Source organism: Sorex araneus, chromosome 1, assembly GCF_027595985.1.
Source record: "Sorex araneus isolate mSorAra2 chromosome 1, mSorAra2.pri, whole genome shotgun sequence".
In the NCBI taxonomy this organism is placed as follows: Eukaryota; Metazoa; Chordata; class Mammalia; order Eulipotyphla; family Soricidae; genus Sorex; species Sorex araneus.
In genome coordinates this window covers 331,710,150-331,729,620 of record NC_073302.1, presented here as the reverse complement: position 1 = coordinate 331,729,620, position 19,471 = coordinate 331,710,150, and the positions used below count along the sequence as shown (strand labels likewise).

General features: G+C 43.6%; 1 protein-coding gene across 1 annotated transcript; it reads left to right on the top strand.

Annotated features, from left to right (window-relative positions):
- The first annotated feature begins 10,505 nt into the window (after positions 1-10,505).
- ZNF692 (zinc finger protein 692) lies at positions 10,506-19,158 on the top strand. The gene is given in 11 exon segments (XM_055143687.1): positions 10,506-10,637; positions 10,889-11,076; positions 11,349-11,380; positions 11,760-12,014; positions 13,209-13,257; positions 13,746-13,964; positions 14,045-14,131; positions 14,220-14,298; positions 16,216-16,330; positions 18,233-18,332; positions 18,458-19,158. Coding segments are annotated over 10 exon segments (1,344 nt in total). The 5' UTR covers positions 10,506-10,637; positions 10,889-10,900; the 3' UTR covers positions 18,690-19,158.
- Positions 19,159-19,471: the final 313 nt, after the last annotated feature.

Sequence of the window (19,471 nt, the reverse complement as noted above, 5' to 3'; positions counted from 1 at the left end):
AAGAAAAGATAATAAACAAAAGAATGTTGGGGCACAGACGAAACATATCTCATAGAACACTAAAGCGTGCATTATCCTGCCATGTCCGTGAAGCAAATGGCTATCAACTCAGGAATTATTTGCAAGGTCCAGCACACAGGCTCTGTGCCTCCATAGGGCACGACCTCCTCACACCTGGAGTCTGGGATAAGCAGGGGCTGAGAATGTCTACATTTCAAAGCCAAGCTTGGTCTGAGAAATGTGGGAAGGGGAGGACTGCTTCTTTGTATTGCAGGAGTTAAAATAAGATCAAGGCAGCTGAGGGAAGACTTGCTAACCCTTTCCAGATCAGTTTGACTCACAAGCGTTAGCTCGCCCACTTGTCAAAGTGGGGTCTTGGTTCTGCATTCTCCTTGGAGGACAGTGTCCGTGGACTCATCCTAATAATCTGGCTAGACACCAACACCTTGTATTTCCTTGATATTAACCCCTTATCAGAAGGGTATTTCTTGAATATCATTTTCCATTCTGTAGACTATCTTTGTATTCTGGTCACTTTTTTTTTGCTTTTTGGGTCACATCCAGCGATGCACAGGGATTACTCCTGGCTCTGCACTCAGGAATTAATCCTGGGGGTGTTCAGGGGACCATATGGGATGCTGGGATTTGAACCTGGGTCGGCTGCGTGCAAGGCAAACGCCCTACACTCTGTGCTATCACTCCAGCCCCTATTCTGGTCACTTTTGAGGTGCAGAAGCTTCTTATTTTAAGATAGTCCCATTTGTTTATCTCTTTCCATGTGCTTGTTCCCTGGTATTTCATTTTTGAAGATACCTTTAGCTTCAATGTTGTGGAGAGTTTTTCCGGCCTTTTCTTCAATGTACCTTATGGTACATTGGATACTGGTCTGATTGTGAGGTCTTTAATCCATTTTGATCTGACTTTTGTGCATGGTGTTAGGTAGAGGTCTGATCCCATTATTTTGCATGTTGCTGTCCAGTTTTGCCTGCACCATTTGTTAAAGAGACTTTCCTTGCTCCACTATATATTTCTTGCTCGATTATCAAAGATTAGATGATAACATATTTAGGGTGTGCCAGAATATTCGACTTTATTTTATTGTTCTGTGAATCTGCCTTTGGTCCAGTACCATGCTGTTTGAATTATTACTGCTTTGTAGCATAGTTTGAGGTTGGGAAGGTGATGCCTCCCTTCTTTTTTCCCCCAAGAATTGCTTTCGCTTATTTGTGGGGGCTTATTGTTCCATATGAATTTCAGGAGTGTTTGATCAATTTCTTTGAAGAATATCACAGATATCCTTATAGGATCACATTAAATCTGTATAATGTTTCAGGAAATATTGACATTTTGACTATGTTAATTCTCCCAATCCATGAGCAGGGGGTGTGTTTCCATTTTTTTGTGTTCTCTTTTATTTCATGAAGTAGCATTTTGTAGTTTTCTATGTACAGGTCTGTTGCCTCCTTAGTTAAGCTTATTCCAAGGTACTTGATTCTCTGAGGCATGATTTGGAACAGGATTGATTTTTTGATATCACTTTCTTCTCTCTCGTTATTTGCATATAGGAAAGTCATGGACTTTTGGGTATTGATTTTATAGCCTGAGAGTTTACTACACAAGTCTATTGTTTTTAGGAGCTTCTTGGTAAAGGCTTTAGGGTTCTGTTAAGTATAGTATAATGTCATCTGCAAATAATGAGAGCTTGATTTCTTCCTTTCCTATCTGGATGCCCTTAATATCTTTTATATGCCTAACTGTTATGGTAAGTACTTCTAGTACTGTACTGAATTGAAGTGTTGAGAGTGGGCATCCTTGTCTTGTCCCTGATCTTAGAGGAAAGGATTTTAGTTTCTCCCCATTGAGAATAATTCTTGCCGTGGGCTTGTGGTAGATGGCTTTTAGTACATTGAGGAAAATTACTTCAATTCCCATTTTGTGAGAGTTTACATCATAAGTGGGTGCTGGATCTTGTCAAATGCTTTCTCTTTGTCTATTAATATGATCACATGGTTTTTATATTTTCTTTTAATTGATATGATAGATTATGTTGATTGAATTGCAAATGTTAAGGCACAATTGCATCCCTGGTATAAATTTCACTTGGTCGTGGTATACGATCTTTTTGATTAGTCATTGGATTCTATTTGCTAATATTTGGTTGAGAATATTTTCACCGGTGTTCATCAGGGATATCAGCCTGTAATTTTCTTCTTTTTTGCAGTTAATTCTATTTATTTATTTGTTTTTAATTATTTTATTGAATCACCATGTGGAAAGTTACAAAGTTCTTAGGCTTATGTCTCAGTTATGCAATGCTCAAACACCCATCCTTTCACCAGTGCCCACATTCCACCACAAAAAAAAAAGTATACCTCCCACTCCCCCACCCCAACCCCCCCTGCATAACTGATAAATTTTCACTTCCTTTTCTCTTTACCTTGATTACATTCCATATTTCAACACAAATCTCACTATTGTTGTTGGAGTTTCAACACAGAACTCACTATTCTTGTTGGAGTTTATCCCCCAAGAATATGGCCCTATTGACAAGGTAACATTTGATAACTAGTTTTCCACTAATGAGAATGAAGAGATATAAAGTCACGTGGCCGCTACTGCGGCCACGCAATTTAGGATTTCTGTATTTTAGTAATTAAGTCCAGGGAGATTTAAGTTGGAAATTGCATCATTTCCCTTCCTAGAGCAGCATGGAGCAAAAGCTTAGTTGACAGTCTGGAGACATGGCTGCAAGCACTCGCTGGGACCCCAAGTAATATAGCTGGCTCTGGATCCTGGTCGTTCAGCAACACAGCAGCTGTGCAAAGGCATGGCCACCCGCGTTGAATCTCGGTGGAACTCGAGCCGGCACTGGCCCCAGCCCAAGACTGCCCAAGCGTCCCGCTGTTTCAAGTTCAAAACACATTTTTTTTTTCTCCCACTCCACCAAGTTCATACCTGTTTAAAAGTTCCATAAAATGGCGGACGCCACACCGCTTCTTCCTGGAGGGAAGAAAAACCAAGGGAGAAGGATATTTCAACCCTTAGTTGGCATGGTGCAAAAGCTTAGTTCACAGTCTGGAGACATGGCTGCAAGCACTCGCTGGGACCCCAAGTAATATAGCTGGTTCTGGATTCTAGTCGTTCAGCAGCAAAGTGGCTGTGCAAAGGCATGGCCACCCATGTCGAATCTTGGGGGACCTCCTGTAATTTTCTTTTTTTATGGTGTCTCTATTTGCTTTTGGTATTAGGGTATTCTATGTGCCTGATAGAAAATTTTTCGATGTGTTTGTGTTTCTTTAATTTCCTGGAAAAGCTTGAAAAGAACTGGAAATAGCATCATCGTCCCATTGTTCATCAATTTGCTTGAGTGGGCACCAGTAACGTCTCCATTGTGAGACTTGTTGTTGCTGTTTTTGGCATATCGAATATGCCATGGGTAGCTTGCCAGGCTCTGCTGTGTGGGCGAGATACTCTCAGTAGCTTGTAAAGAAAATTACAGCTCTCTGAGAGGGACGGAGGAATTGATCCCAGGTCAGCCGCATGCAAGACAAAGGTCCTACCCACTGTGCTATTGCTCCAGTCCAACTGGAAATAGGTCCTCTCTTAATGTTTGAAAGAATTCACTAGTGAATCCATATGGACCTGGGCTTTTGTTTTGGGGAAAGACTTTTGATTACTGTTTCAATTTCCTTGATAGTGATAGGTCTATTCAGGTAATCAAAAATCTTCCTAGGTCAGCCCTTTGGAGGTTATAGGAATCCAGGAATTTATCCGTTTCTTCTAGGCTCTCATATTTTGTAGCATACAAACTCTCAAAATGATCTGATAATCTTGAATTTCTGTGGTTTCTCTTTTGATGTCCCTTTTCTTATCCGGTTTATTTTCCATCTTTCTTTCTTTCTTTTTTTTTTTTTTTTTGCTTTTTGGGTTACACCCGGCAATGCACAGGGGTTACTCCTGGCTCTGCACTCAGGAATCACCCCTAGTGGTGCTCAGGGGATCATACGGGATGCTGGGAGTCGAACCCGGGTTGGCCGCGTGCAAGGCAAATGCCCTACCCGCTGTGCTATTGCTCCAGCCCCTGGATCTCTCTTTCTCTGTGAATCTTGCCAGTGGGTTACTGTAGTAAAATATTTGTTTATCTTTTCTCCTTTGTTCTTTCTCCCTTGCCATAGGTAGCTTAGGTTTATTGAGTCACACCCATCACAGGGCTGGAATGAATGGAGATGTCACTGGTGCCCGATAGAGTAAATAGATGAACAAAGGGATGACAGTGATACAGTGATACCCATCACAGTGCTCCTGAGGCACTCCCATTCCTCTGTGTTTATCTTTAAACTCTCCTTTGTGTTCTGTTTCCCTATCTGTTAATCACTTATATCCCCAAATTACACCCTGTGACTTGTAAAGGCAGATTATTCTCAGGACTCTGGATTTTGTACGTATAAGTGAAATATTGCTTTTCTCTTTCCCTTATGTCCTTTGCATATTTTACTTTAGAGCAATGTTCTTTTGTATAGACACAGGAAGACAGTTCTATGCTTTTGTAACTGGGATTTAATGACCCTGAATAAGATTTACTCCTGAGCATCTGTCATATTTACTCTACTTAAGCCTTGGTTTCCCTTAGTTCCTAAGGGAAGAGTTCCAACGAAGGGATTAGATGGACCCAGGGCAAGTGGTTACCCTGGCATCGAAACAGACAGGCTGAGTGCCATAAAACTTAATCTGGCATGAGGATTGTAGTTTGGAATATATGGTGAGATTTCCCCAGGAGAGCTACCCTACAAGATTAATATATCTCTCACTCTGTCCATACAAAATGACTAGAATAATTATTAAGAAATAAATTTAAGATAACTGTTTTAATAGATATGGACTAAGGAAATGAGAAATAGGCCTTAGATGAAATTCTGCCCTTAGGTGGATCTCCTAGCAGGATGAGATATTGTCCTCCATGAGCTTCCTCCAAAGGAAGGGCTTTATATATGTTGATTGTGCTATATATATATATATATATATATATATATATATATATATATATTTGCTACCTGGAACTCCGAGGACGGGATCTATGACTAAGGCTGCAAGACTGGGCATGGAGAGACTAGCCTGGGGAACAAGAGGAGATGGGAATTAAGGGCAGGTGGAAACTGGAATGGGGCATGCAGTGACACTGGAATAGGTGCTCAGGGGAATGGGAAAATTTGCGAGACTGAGATTGGAATAAATGGTAATGGATCACCAACCAGCCGGAGGCACTGTTCCCTCCTTCATGCATCTGTTAGCAGTGGGAGCCAACCAGGGTAGGGGGGCAGCTTATGGCCACTGAATGCACGTGACAAGAGACCACACTAAGTTTATCAATCTTGTTTATTTTTCCAAAGAAACAGCTTTTGGTTTCATTGATCTTTTGGATTGTTTTATGGTAATCCAGCTCATTGATTTCTGCTCTAAATATTATTATTTCTTTCCTCCTGTCTGGTTTGGGCTCCTTTTGTTGGTCATTTTCCAAGATCCTGAGCTGTGAAGCCACGTTATTTATGTGGATCTTCCCTTCCTTCCTGATAAATGCTCGCAGAACTATAAACTTTCCTTTTACTTCTGTTTTAGTTGTGTCCCACAGTTCTGGTAAGTCATGTCCTCATTACAATTTGTTTCCAGTAATCTTTTGATTTCTTTCTTGATTTTCTCTCTAACCCACTGTTTGTTCAGCATTGAGCTATTTAATTTCCAGGTATTTGATTTGATTCTCCTTTTCTGTGTGTTATCAACTTATATCTTCAGTGCATTTGGTCCAAAAAGATAGTTGATGCAATTTCTATTTTTTGATTCTATTGAGCTATGTTTTGTGTTTCAGCATGCGGTCAATCTTGGAAAATGTTCTATGTGCATAGGAAAAGAATGTGTATTTGGTTTGGGGGGATGAAAAGCCCTGTATACATCTATGAGCCTTCTCTCTTCATTTTCTTCCTTCAGAGCCAGTACTTCCTTACTGATTTTATTCTTGTTGATCTATCAAGAGATGACAAGGTGGGGGCCGGAGTGACAGTACAGTGGATAGGGCATTTGCCTTGCATGCAGCCCACCCGGGTTCGATTCTCGACATCCTATATGGTTCCCCGAGCACCGCCAGGAATAATTTCTTAGTGTAGAGCCAGGAGCAAACCCTGAGCACTGCCGGGGTGACTCAAAAAGGAAAAGAAAAAAAAAGAGGTGACAAGGCAACGTTGAAGTCTCCAACTACTATTGTGTTGCTACCAATGTCCTCCTTAAAGTCTATTAGCAGTTGGTTGTTTTTTTTTTGTTTGTTTGTTTTTGCTTTTTGGGTCACACCCGGCGATGCACAGGGGTTACTCCTGGCTCTACACTCAGGAATCCCCTCTGGCTGTGCTCAAGGAACCATATGGGATGCTGGGAATTGAACCTGGGTTGGCCGCATGCAAGGCAAATGCCCTACCCGCTATGCTATCACTCCAGCACCCCCAGCAGTTGTTTTAAGTATTTTGTTGGCTCCTCATTGGGTGCATATATGTTTAGGAGTGTAATTTATTCCTGATATACACATCCCTTTATTATTAAAAATGGTCTTTTCTGACACTTCTCATCTTTTTCAGTCTGAAATCTATGTTGTCGGATACCAGTATGGCCACCCCAGCATTTTTGAGGGAGTTGTTTGCTTGAAGGATTGTTTTCCACTCTGTGACTTTGAGTTTGTGTTTGCTCTGACTGTTCAAATGTGCTTCTTATAGGCAGCAGAATGTTGGATTCAATTTATTAATTTATTTTACTACTCTGTGTCTTCTCTTCATCCACTCCTCATGGTGGGGATCTGCGCTGTTTACCCATGATGCTGTGTAGCATCGAGGTGGATCCCTCCAATTCACTACCAGTGCCCCCCTCTTACTGCAGGGGAGGAGACTCTAGATGGACTTGGTCAATGATGGTCTCCTCTTTCACCTTAAAGGATATTTCAGCTACTCTGCCCAGACGAGACCCTGAGCAGCCCCACATTAATGGCTCCTCCGCTCCTGAATGACCATGATACCAGAGACCCACTAACCAATTTTGCAACCCAGAGGCTTCTTGCAGAAATGCCTCTAGACTGTGAACTAAGCTATGTCCCTGTGTGGCCCTGAAAGGGGAAAGGTTTTTGTATCTTGGCCTTTCTTTCAGCTGTGGCGGCTGCGTGGCAACTTCCATCTTTTGGAGTCATTAGACAGCTTGCAGTGATGCAACTTCTGGCAGAAATTTCTCTGGACTTAATTACTAAAATACCTGAAATCCAAAACCGCACGGCCATGGGGGACCTCATATGCTCTTCATTCTAAGCAATGGATAACAAATTATCAAATGATGCCTTTTCAGTAGGTCTGATTGTGGGGGGAAATTTCCAAATAATAATAGTGAATTGTCTGTCGAAATATTGAATGAATCAAAGCAAAGAGAGAGTAAAGTGAAAATCATCAGCCACGCAGGCTGTGGGGTGGGGGTAGTGGGATGGGAGGTGTACTGGGGTTCTTGGTGGTGGAACATGTACACTGGTGAAGGGATGGGTGTTTGATCATTGTATGACTGAGACTTATACCTGAAAGTTTTGTAACTTTTCTCATGGTGATTCAATAAAACAATTTTTTAAATAAATAAAGGATATTTTCTTCTTCTTTGGTGCTTCTGTGTGACTTATGTGAGGCCTCTAGCACAGATTCAGGGATTGGATGCATTCTTTCAGATTAGGTTTGTACAGATTCTTGTGTTCACCATTATTTTGGTGAGCTTGGGGGGTATTTTGATTGGGATAGGCTATTGGACTATTGGCCTAATGTGGATTAGGTACCTCATAACAGTTAGGTAGCAGATGCTGAGATATAAGTCCAATGCACTTATGAAAGGGGAAATCAATTGGCAACTTCCTGAGTGGCCACTGGCCTACAGGCCACGTCCCTGGCCACCGCTGTACCTGTGTGGGAGGGCCCCTGCTTTGGTGCTGGTCCTGGGTTACAGTGCTTCTTCAGCTGCAATTCTAAAACTGCATCTATCCCCTCTCTCCTAGGTGCTCATTTGGGCAACTTAACCAAGGAGGGGTCTTCCAGTTCACTGTTGCTGCTTACTTAATATAAAATAAACATAAAATAAATGATTTAGGGCCGGCTATAGGAGCAGGCTTGAGAAGCTGTTGGGAAAATTGAAAATATTGGTGGTGGGAAGTGCAATGGTGGAATTGGTGTTGGTATATTGAATGTAACAAATCATCATGAACAACTTTATAAAATAAATACTTTTAAAAAATAACAAATTTGACTATTAAAGTTTGGGTCTCAAAATTTCAGTGTTGACTCTGTGGTTTGGATATTTAGCTCTATCATTCCTTAACATCATGATGATAATGAGATACCACAAGTGAGAATGGCACATGTCAAAAATAATGTGAATAATCTGTGATGGCGGGGGTGTAATGTCAAAGGAATTCTCATCCACTGCTAGTGGTACTGTATTTTGGTTCAACCCCTATATAAAGCATTATGGAAAAGTATCAGTAAACTTAAAATTGAGCTACCATATAATTCAGTTCCACTTTGGGTTACCTACCCCCAGGAAAGAAAAACATTCGTTAGAAAGGATACATGCACACTATTACTCATTGTAGCCCTCAGCACAATAGCTAAGATTTGGAAAAGAGAAAGAAAGAAAGAAAGAAAGAAAGAAAGAAAGAAAGAAAGAAAGAAAGAAAGAAAGAAAGAAAGAAAGAAAGAAAGAAAGAAAGAAAGAAAGAAAGAAAGCTACCCGGTAGCTCCAGAAAATTTGCTGGAGTGATAGCACAGTGGGTAGGACATTTGCCTTGCACGTGGCTGACCCAGGTTCGATTCCCAGCATCCCACATGGTCCCCCGAACACAGCCAGGAGTAATTCCTGAGTGCGTGAGCCAGGAGTAACCCCTGAGCATTGCCGGGTGTGACCCAAAAATTAAAAAAAAAAAAAGATAAGATTTGGAATAAGACTAGATGTCCAGCAACAGATTAGTGGATCCTGAAAATGTGGTATATATTCACAAAGGAATACTATGCAAGGAATGATGAAATCATGCAGTTTGTTTGTTGCAATATGGATAAAACTGGAAGACATTATGTTAAATGAAGTAAGCCAGAAGCAGAAGGAAAAGTTTGTTTCTAGTCTCATATTTTAACTGACAGTTACATAAATTACACAAAAATCATTTAATTTCCATTTCCTGAATACTTAGAATTACAATATTATTTACCTCGTTTGTTACAGCAGTAACAATTTGGACATATTGGAACAATGTGCATTGTGATTTTTTTTCTTTTTGGGTCACACCCAGCAATGTTCAGGGGTTCCTCCTGGCTCTGCACTCAGGAATTACTCCTGACAGTGTTTGGGGGACCATATGGGATGCCAGGGATTGAACTCAGGTTGGCAGCTTGCGAGCAAGGCAATTGCCCTACTCTTTGTACAATGGCCCCATACTGTGATTTAACTGTTTTATAAAATTGTGTTGGAGATACATTTTGTTATAATCTTATTTATGAATAGATATTGCTTTATTTAACAACATGTGCTTTCAATATGATTATGTTATATAGTATTGGGGAGGACATATGAAGCACATAGATATGTGCATATATATGTACACACATATATAGATAGATATAGTTTATAGTATGTATTTTTGGGCCACGCCTAGTTTTTCCTGGCTCTGTACTCAGGTATCACTCCGTGGTATGTGGTAGGTCCATGTGTGGTGCCAATCATGGGACCTGGTCAGGGGAATGCAAAGTAAGTGCCCTACCTTCTCAGCCCCAGATCTTTTGTGGGTTTTCTCTTTGTTTGTTTGTTTTTCGTATAGCCTATTGGATAGAAAAAAATATATACTGGATCAAAATAACTCAGTTACAACATGGAGAATCCAGAAAGGTACAAAATAATACTCAAAATTCTAATAGTTCATCTTTTTTTTCTAACCTTTAAAAGCACTAATATTCCTTAGAAAAATTAATATTGCTTTAAGTATCATAAAAAACTTTATTCCCTCGTTTGAAAATTGGGATATTGTTAGTATTTGTATAATAACATTTGTATATACGTGTTGGCTTGGTGGAGAGGAAAGTTCCGTGGTAATGTACTGAAGCGAGAATGGGAAGTGAGAAGAGTTCCCCGCGAATCAGTTCAGTTTTCAGAGCGCTTATAATCAAACTTGAATTGAAACAGGTTTATCTGCAGGGTCACTGGGGTCTGCAGAAGATTTTAAAGTGGCCGATCCTCCTCGCATTTGCTTATGGTGGCTGTTGGGACTCAGAATTTAAAAGGGTGAGACCGAGCTCCTCAGGCTCTGTGCCGGGCGGGCTTCCGTCCCGAGCAGCTGCTCCAGCTCCAGGGCGGGCGGCGCAGTCGCGGTCGCGGCAGAGCGGGGCGGCGGCCGCGGCGGGACTACAAGTCCCGGCAGGCGCTGCGCGGACGGCAGTGCGCAGGCGCCCTCGGCCTCCGAGTCCCTGCCGGCTGCCTCCGACTCTGGTCTGAGAGCTGCGCCGTGCGGGACTGGCTCCTTTGGGCGCCCTAAAAGGAGCGCTGCCCGAGATAGAGCTCGCAGTGCCCCAGTCTCCGCTCCTCAGTCAGTCCAGGTGCAAGTCGCGCACAAGCCTACCCGGTCGCACCGATTTTGTCCTTGCCAGTTCTACACTTGGTAGGCCGGGGTTCAGACAGTTTTTCAGACTTAGACCCTTTTCCGGTTATGTTCCTCCCCGTAGTGTGGTTAATGCGTCTTGAAACGGCTGCCTGGGATCAAGCGCAAGGACTGCCTTGGGAATGGTTTCTCCCTGCGCGGGTAGTCGCCGAGAAGTGGCCTCACGGGCATGTCTGCTTCGCCCCGCAGGTTTTGCGGCCCATGGCTGCATCCCAGGCTGATGCGTCTCAACACAGGCAGGAGAAAAGGCGGCAGCTGGACTCGCGCCGCAGCAAGTGCCGCATCCGCCTGGGCAGCCACATGGAGCAGTGGTGCCTCCTCAAGGAGCAGCTGGGCTTCTCCCTGCACTCCCAGCTGGCCAAGTTCCTGCTGGATCGGTTGGTTGTCAGCGGGCCTCTGGCGGTAGTGTGCGGGGTGCGGGGCGTGGGGGGGAGGGGCGTCCAAATCAGAGCCGAGAACTGGTCTGCTGATACCTCCTTTTGCTAGGATGGCCTATGCCCTTTGTGGCTTGCCTTCTAGTGTCTTGCCCCTTCTCGTGTATTCCCAGGGAACAGGGGGCTCCTCGGGCTGCCCCTTAAGCATGAAAGTGTTCAGAGCTGAGGGTATTGACCGGCTGTCGTGACCTCCTCTACCTCTTGTTCCCTGGCAGGTATACTTCTTCAGGCTGTGTACTCTGTGCAGGTAGGTAGGGAATGGGGGCGGGGGTGGGGGGAGAGGGGAGAGGAGCAGGAGGAGGCAGTTAGGGGAGTAAGAGGGAGAGGAAGGGCAGTGGGTAGTGACTGGACCCGGAAACACCCTTCTTAAGGAGCTTAGATCAGAGGGAACCGTGAGTGAGTTTGGCAAGAGGCAAGGGTGTTGGAGAGGCCAGGGCAGTTTGACATAAAGTGCTCTGTGAATACAGGAGTGATGTTTAGGATCTTGCAGGCCTGGTCTCTGAAGATCAGTAAACTGAATGAAAATCCAGTTTGCTGAGAGTTGGATAGACAGAGTAGTTGGGTGTGGCTCTCAGTGAGGCATGCAGGAGGCCTTTCAGCTCACTCTTGCTGTCGGCCTCCTTCAGGTCCTGAGCCTTTACCCCCGAAGGGTCTGCAGTATCTGGTGCTATTGTCTCATGCTCACAGCCGAGAATGCAGCCTGGTGCCTGGACTGTGAGAATCTGGGAGCCAAGATGGGGACCTTGTATGGGAGTGCTCAGCTGGCCATACCTTCTCCTGGGGCCCATCTTCAGAGCCCTCATCATCACAGGACCCCAACATGGTTCTCCTTCCAAATACTGCGCAGAGAAACTTGTGCCTGGAAAATCAGAAGCCTGCAGGTTGGTTTGGGTAAAGAAGATGTAGAGAGGGTCAGAGTGATAATATAGGGAGTAGGGTGTTTGCCTTCCACACAGCCAACCTGGGTTAAATTTCTGGTACCCATATGGTACTCTGAGTTCCACAGGAGTGATCCCTGAGCTCAGAATCAGGAGTACACCCTGTGTGGCCCAAACACAAAACAAAACAAAAAAGTTGTGGAGAAAAGGAGAAATATTGTGTGTGTGTGTGTGTATATGTGTGTGTGTGTGTGTGTGTGTGTGTGCTTGGGGGGGGCAGTGTTGAAGCTCAAAATTTCATTTTCTAGAAAAAGGAAACTTTTTCGGTGAAAATTACAAGATGGCCTCATTCATCGGTGAAATATTTAATACCAAAGAAAGAGTATTAAACAATGACACGTTTTTGACTTTGGATTACAAAAGTGATTAACAGAGGGGAAGGAGGTAGGGTGGAATGAGAATCAAATTAGGATAGTGGTAGAGTGTCCTGGACACTTTGGTGGTAGTGAGGTGCAGTTACTTGTATCTAAATGCCATAAACTTTAATACTGTTGAAACCATGTTACCTAAACTATAATGAAGAAAAAGAAGCTGTATGGTAGAAAATAAATATATCCTCAAATATAATTTTAGGTATAAAAGGAAACATGGGTGAAAGTGATAGTACAGTGGGTAGGACACTTGTTTTGCATGCCGCCAACCTGGCTTCAATCCCCACCATCCTGTATTGTCCCTGGAGCCCATCAGGAATGATTCCTGAATGCAGACCCAGGAGTAAGCCCTGAGCACCTCTGGGTGTGGCCCCCAAACAAACTAAAACAAAATGTAGAATAGAATATGTGATGTTATCACTGGTAGACTTGTAAAGGGAAAATATATATATATATTTGGAGATACTTAGTGTATATTCACGAATATGGAAGAGCTTAGAAGAAATCTGTATGGAAAGATTGGAAGAAGTTCTGTGTGGAAAGAACAAAGTGAATTGAAGGACAGTATTAAGAGACTTACCATAGTACATCTCTTTAGACTTTTATTTTTTTGTGACATGTGTCATCTCTAAAATTAAGTACACCTTTCCCCTCTAGTAGCCTCTACTTTCTCCTTTCTAAAAGTCCTCAACCACTTCAGACATTAGAATTCTACTTCTCCTCCTTTAGCTCACATGTCCTTCTTTTGTCATCTTTGTGCCAGCAGGTTTGGAATCTGAGCTTGATAAGAGAACTCTGGAGACCAGGTTGATCAGGTAAGAATGGGAATAGGAGAGACAAAGCAGACATGGAGGAGGGGACAGAACCTTGGGCTTGCCTTCCTTGGATCTGCAGAGGGGTGGTAATCCCACCAGAGACCTTCCTGCCTTCAGGAAAGGAAAAGAAGGCGAAAGATGAAGAGGGGATGCTCAGCGACACCATGACCCCATGGACCTTCAGATCCTCCCCAGATGAGCAAGTTGGGCTGAGGGAGGGTTCTGACTACAACAGGAAGAGTAGACAGCTGGTGAGGGAATCTAGAACTTGACAGATCCAAGTGAGGAAAAGGCAAGACGAACTGTGTAGGAGGGCAAAAATAATTTGAAACTGTAGGTTGAAAGCAGGTATAAACATAAAGCCTAGTGTAGGAGTAGGGTTGTTTCCAGGTTTTGGGGATTTGTGACTTTAGGCCTGGGGTCAAGCAGAGACTGACTCAGAGACAGAGAGATAATGCCCTTTTTAAAAAAAAATTTCTTTTCAACAGTGAGCCAGAAACCCACAAGCCACCCTCTTCCCCTGTTACCCATGCATTTAAAGAGACAAGGATACCTCTTGCCCCAGCTGCTTCCCCCTCTCCTCTTGCTGTGCCATTTTCATCGGTCTCATCATTGAGTTCTGGAGTTCCTTTGCCTGTGGATGTCAGGGTGCAGGTCGAGCTCAATAGAACCTCTCAGGCCGCCTGGCATACTGAGCTCCTGGCCAGGTAACTGGGCTAAGAATAATGGCAGGGGAACCCTGGCATGTGGCCCTTTCTTAAGGCCTTCTCTCTCTTGCTGCCCATAGTCCCGGAAGTCAAGCCCAGTCTACTCTGGCTTCAGCCTGTAATGAGGACACTGATGATGCTGCACAAATTGGCCCGAAGAGAATTAGGTAGGACGACAGAAAGAAGTTTTTGGAAGGGGACAAAGAAGCAAACTAAAGAGATGCAAGTATGCCCTCTCCCTTTTTTCCCCCAAAGGAAAGCTGCCAAAAGAGAGCTGCTGCCTTGTGATTTCCCTGGCTGTGGAAGGATCTTTTCCAACCGGCAGTATTTGAATGTGAGGATATGCAACACACACTGTGTTCTGTGTGTGCACTGGGGGAAGGAACAGGCTGAAGATACTGAGGATAGGAGTTTAGTGGGAGAAAGGAGATAGGAAGAGAAGTGGTTGAGTGAAGAGACAGAACTTGCCAAGTTCTTGTCCTCTTGTCTCTTTAAATAAGACTGAAAACATGGTAGATTCACAGCCTTTGGTTCTGTAGGTTTGTGGCCTCTTCTAGGACGACTTGGACATGACAGTGGAGGCATTTCGTAGGGTGTTATGATAGTGCTAGGGTTCCCAAGTTTACATTCATCTTCACTCTGCTGGCGTGAGTGTTCCTAGTGTGGGAAGACTGGGAAGAAAATTAGAAGTGCTGAGTGAGAAGGACCCCAGTCAGCCTGAGCCCTCTCCATGTAGGTCCTGATGGGAAGGTCCATATTAGTGGAATGGTAAGGCATCAGAAGAATGGACATGGTGAGGAACCAAGTAGGGAAAACCCCAAGTCGCACCAAAACTTTGGTTGGAAAGAGCCTGTACCAGATCTGGCCAAACAAATCTGAGATTTAAACGGCTCTCAATGCATTAAAAAGTGAGATTATGGAGAAATTCAGGATGTGAAATTAATTTAGTTAAACTAGACAAAAAGAAATATTTCCCAGAAATACTTGGGGAGTTTAGGTAACATACCTTAGAAGTGTACCTTCTTAAGGCAATGTACTTACAATATAACTTAGAAGTGTCCTACATTGAGAGAGACATTGTATGTGTTGATATTTCCAAAGCAGTACTAGTGAAAAGTATGTATCAGATAATACATACTCATAGTGAGCTATTAATAAAAAGTAGGCCATTTTTGATACTGACATTGAAGAGGACAAAAATAATTATCCAAGTGTGAATCTATGGATAGAGAAGCAGGAATATTACTCGTGGCACTTTGCACAGGGAACTGGGCATCTCGAGATAAGGATATGGCAAGGCATTATGATTATAGAAACTAAGGGAAAAGTAAGTGAAAGCAGAGTTTGTACTCAAAATGAAATGAGCTTGGGACTAGAAAGCTAGTGCAAGTTGATAAGGCACTTGACTTGCATGTGGCTATTTTGGTAAGCACCAGTACTAGTAGGAGTCGCTCCTGAGCATCCCGAGTGACAGTCAAGTCAGCAACTATCCACCTAAGAAAGTAAATGAATTGCGAGACATATACAGAGATATGATGGAAGAATTATCTGACATTATCCATGAGCAGCTTTGAAGACTTGAGTAGGTATTGCAGGGAGACAGAATGCATTCCCCCTGGACGAGCAACACCTTACATGTATTTTATGCAATTAGTGGCACATCAAATGAAAGAGGATATGGTTTCCCCAAGATATGCTGCTGAAGTATGAGGATGTGCAGGTGTGAAGGGATGCTCAGACTGACCTTTCTCAGGAGAGATGTGTAAATGTTACCATATGGAGACTTCCTGTACATAGAGTTTTTCTTTCTGACACCAAAATAGTCATGCATTCCCACACAGTGCTTACATTTGTATAAATATTTAAGCATATCATATTGAAAGTGCTTGGAAAATTGTGCCACTCTGCTTGGTTTGTACTTTTTAAGGTAAATCTATAATACTGAGCTTATAGATCTGGTCTCTATCAAAACAGTGGAAAAAAAATAAAACCACATCTCTGAAACTTGAGTTCAGTCCTTCATGATACTCAATTTGATCCTCTTTGATTAACCTCTCATTTAGGGCAATGCTACATGCTTGTATGAACTTTCTGTCCAAGAACCAGAGGGGGGAAAAAGTGGATAGGTTTGGGGTATCATCAGTATAAGTGATTACTACTTAGAGTGATGGTGTACTGAGGTACTTGGAAAGGAGCAAAAGAGCCTGCCTTTGCCTGTACTCCTGAGAAGACTACTTGTTTCCTTTCCCAGCACCACAAGAAGTATCAGCACATCTACCAAAAGTCCTTCTCCTGCCCAGAGCCAGCCTGTGGGAAGTCCTTTAACTTTAAGAAACACCTGAAGGAACACATAAAGCTACACAGTGGTGAGTGGTGGGAATGCTTTCTCATTTACACTCCTCCTCCTAACCTCATCCCATGGGTATTTATCATCTCTCTTTGTGGCTTCCTTCATTACTTTTTGGAGTTTCTTCACCTCCCCCTGTGGAGTTTATCACCTCCTATCAGCAAGATCCCTTCACAACCCTCTGAGGGTTTACTCTTGCTTAATCCTAATCCTGATCATGCATTTGCTTACTCATCTGTATGTTTATTGTCTGCCTGCTTGAGACTGTTATAAATCCTGGGATATAGTGGTGAATAAAGCTGTCATAAGACATCTGCTCTAGTGACATAGGACTATGAGGAAATGTGAAAGCAAGGAAAAAGAAGAAAGTACAAGCACCTGTAGAAAGGAAAGTCCTTTGGGAAGAGTCTTAAGTGAAGGAATGGAAACATATTCATGTCTGCAGGCAACACATGGGGAAGCCCAAATGCTAGATGAAAAGAGACCAGATAAGGGTAGGGGTCTTCTAGACTAACATCCTGAGGCTCAGACGCTGACAAAATAAAAGGGCACCACCTCAGGGTCTTTAGAGAGACATGATTGATTTTAAAAGAAGCACTGATACTCCCATGAGAGTAGGGTACTGTGAGAAAATACAAAATTTAGTGTGATTATGATTTGGGCAAATTGGTGCAGTTGAGTTGGGGGTGGTGAGAAGTGGTTGGAAGCTGAGGAGAGCTTGAAAGTAGAATCAGAAAAGTTAGAACAGATTTGCCACAGGAGGTAGAATGGACGGGGTGGCGGGCGGTGTTGTAGGACGGGGGGAGGGAATCAGTGGACTCAGTGAGGTGGGGGTGTGTAGTGATCTAGAGGATTCCAGCCTGAACAGTGAGGCGGAAGGTGATGTGATTTCATGAAAATGAGGTAGAAGGAAGCCTCAGGAAATGGCCATTTTAATTAGGACACAATGGTTAGACATTTCAGATGGTACAAATCAAGTTCTGGAGAGATGCTGGGGATGGAAAAGTGTTCAGGAGCTCCTTTTTTTTTTTTTTTTTTTTTTTTTTTTTTTTTTTTTTGGCATATACTCACACAGAAAGATGGGGTAGGTCAAAAGATCTGAGTAGGGCATAGGGGAAGGTCAACTCTGCTTCAGAAGAACCAGTGAGGCAGCTGAAGTATAGTATCTAATGAGCCAACTGGAGAGAGTTTTCTAGGGATGAGGTAGAGATTAGCTGTGCCATTGCCCAAAATAAAGATGATGATAGGCTACCAGTTATATCTGCAAGCCGTTCGTGACCAAATGACAAAATAGCCTGCAAGTGGATGTCCAGCCACCTGAAATTGCAATTTTAAGATAGTATTGTGATGAGATTCTACAGCTGAAGTGGTGACAGAGAAGAGTGGATGACTAAGTCATTGACGATCAGGGAACAGGAGTGGAATTTTGGACATGAAGAAAATTATAGCACCATTAGGAAGAATAGATCCCAGAGTCAGAGTTGTGAGAAACAGAGGAATGGAGGCAAGGGCTGTGGGGAGGGGGGTGTGGGCCGGGAGGGGGCGTAGGGCAGTGTGTGTAGTCTGATGGCGGGGTGCAGGGTGGTGGGACAGAAATCCAAAGGATGCCATGAGAATCCAAGGCACTTCATTGCAGATCCTGAGATTTGAATGTGTACGAGAAAACCACCGTAGGCCTGTGAGAGCTTGAGAGTTGGTCAATAGACAGGTGCTATTAGAGCAGGCAGAAAGATCAGTTTCAGAGAGAAAAGAGAAGGGATTGGCTTTCGATGCTTATAAGAGTTCTGATAGTTCCATAAAGTACTTTTTAGGGAACATGATATACGAAGATCTATGGGAATGACATTTCTGTGGAGGAGGATGGTTGGGATGGGAACATGAGCCACGGGTGGATGCTGGGGTGTCCTCTGTGTACCCACAGACACCCGGGACTACATCTGTGAATTCTGTGCCCGGTCCTTCCGCACCAGCAGCAACTTAGTCATCCACCGACGCATCCACACTGGAGAGAAACCCCTGCAGTGAGTGTCGGGGATGGAGCCTGGGGTGGTGAGGGACCAGCTGGGAGCAAGATGGGAGCCCCCCGAGAATTAAGACAGACTAAAGCCCTGCTGAAGGCCTCCCTCCACTGCTGTTCCTGGCTCAGGTGTGAGATCTGCGGGTTCACCTGCCGCCAGAAGGCCTCCTTGAACTGGCACCGGCGCAAGCACGCAGAGACGGAGGCTACCCTGCGCTTCCCATGTGAGTTCTGTGGGAAGCGCTTTGAAAAGCCAGACAGTGTTGCAGCTCATTGCAGCAAAAGTCACACAGCACCGCTCCTGAACCTACAAGAGTCACCTAGACCACTGGAACCTTGCCCCAGCATCTCTAATCTGTGACCCTGGAACCCACTAAGGAGTCAAGGCACTCTCCGGCTCTTTGGGTCCAGACCCTGCTCCTGAACACCAGTAAGCAATGAGCATTTCCTGACTCTGGTTCAGAGCTTAGATATTGAAATGATCACCAACAAGAGGAATGGGTGCCTGGTCCTTGGAAACTAGGGTGACAGGGTATGGGATAAGACTGGGGTCTCAGATAGCTGGACTTCTAAGTTTTCCTAAAGGACAGACAGAATAAAGCTAGTATTTTATTTGTATGTGTGTGCACAGAACAAATATTCTGGCACCTCTAGGCAAGATTTCTGATTCCTTTGGAAATATTACTGATATGCCTCAGTGCACTGTAGATGTGGATGAGCCCTGTTACTCTCTCTGCAAGCACTACTGGACACCACCCTGATGATCCAGCTTTAGCTTCATTTCTCATTTCTTTGTAGCAATTTGTAAATTTTCACTGTGGAGTGTCACATTCACTTTTGTATTTAATCTGGAAGTATGTGATAATATGGAGAGTGCCAATTAATTCCTGAGGGGACAGGCTGGAGCTGACGCAATATACAATCCTGAGCCTTTTTGTACTCTCTAAAAGTAAGAAAACCAAATGTTTAGATTCTGGAGTCTCGCTGGAAAATGGAAACATGAGGGAATAATACATACAAAATTGCTCAGCCACTTTGGGAAGGCATGAGTGATATCAGGAAAAGTCCCGACTGTTATACCAGCTGACTCTTGTACCAGTCTTAAAATCTGCAAAGATAGTACAGTAGCTTCAGTTTTGATGA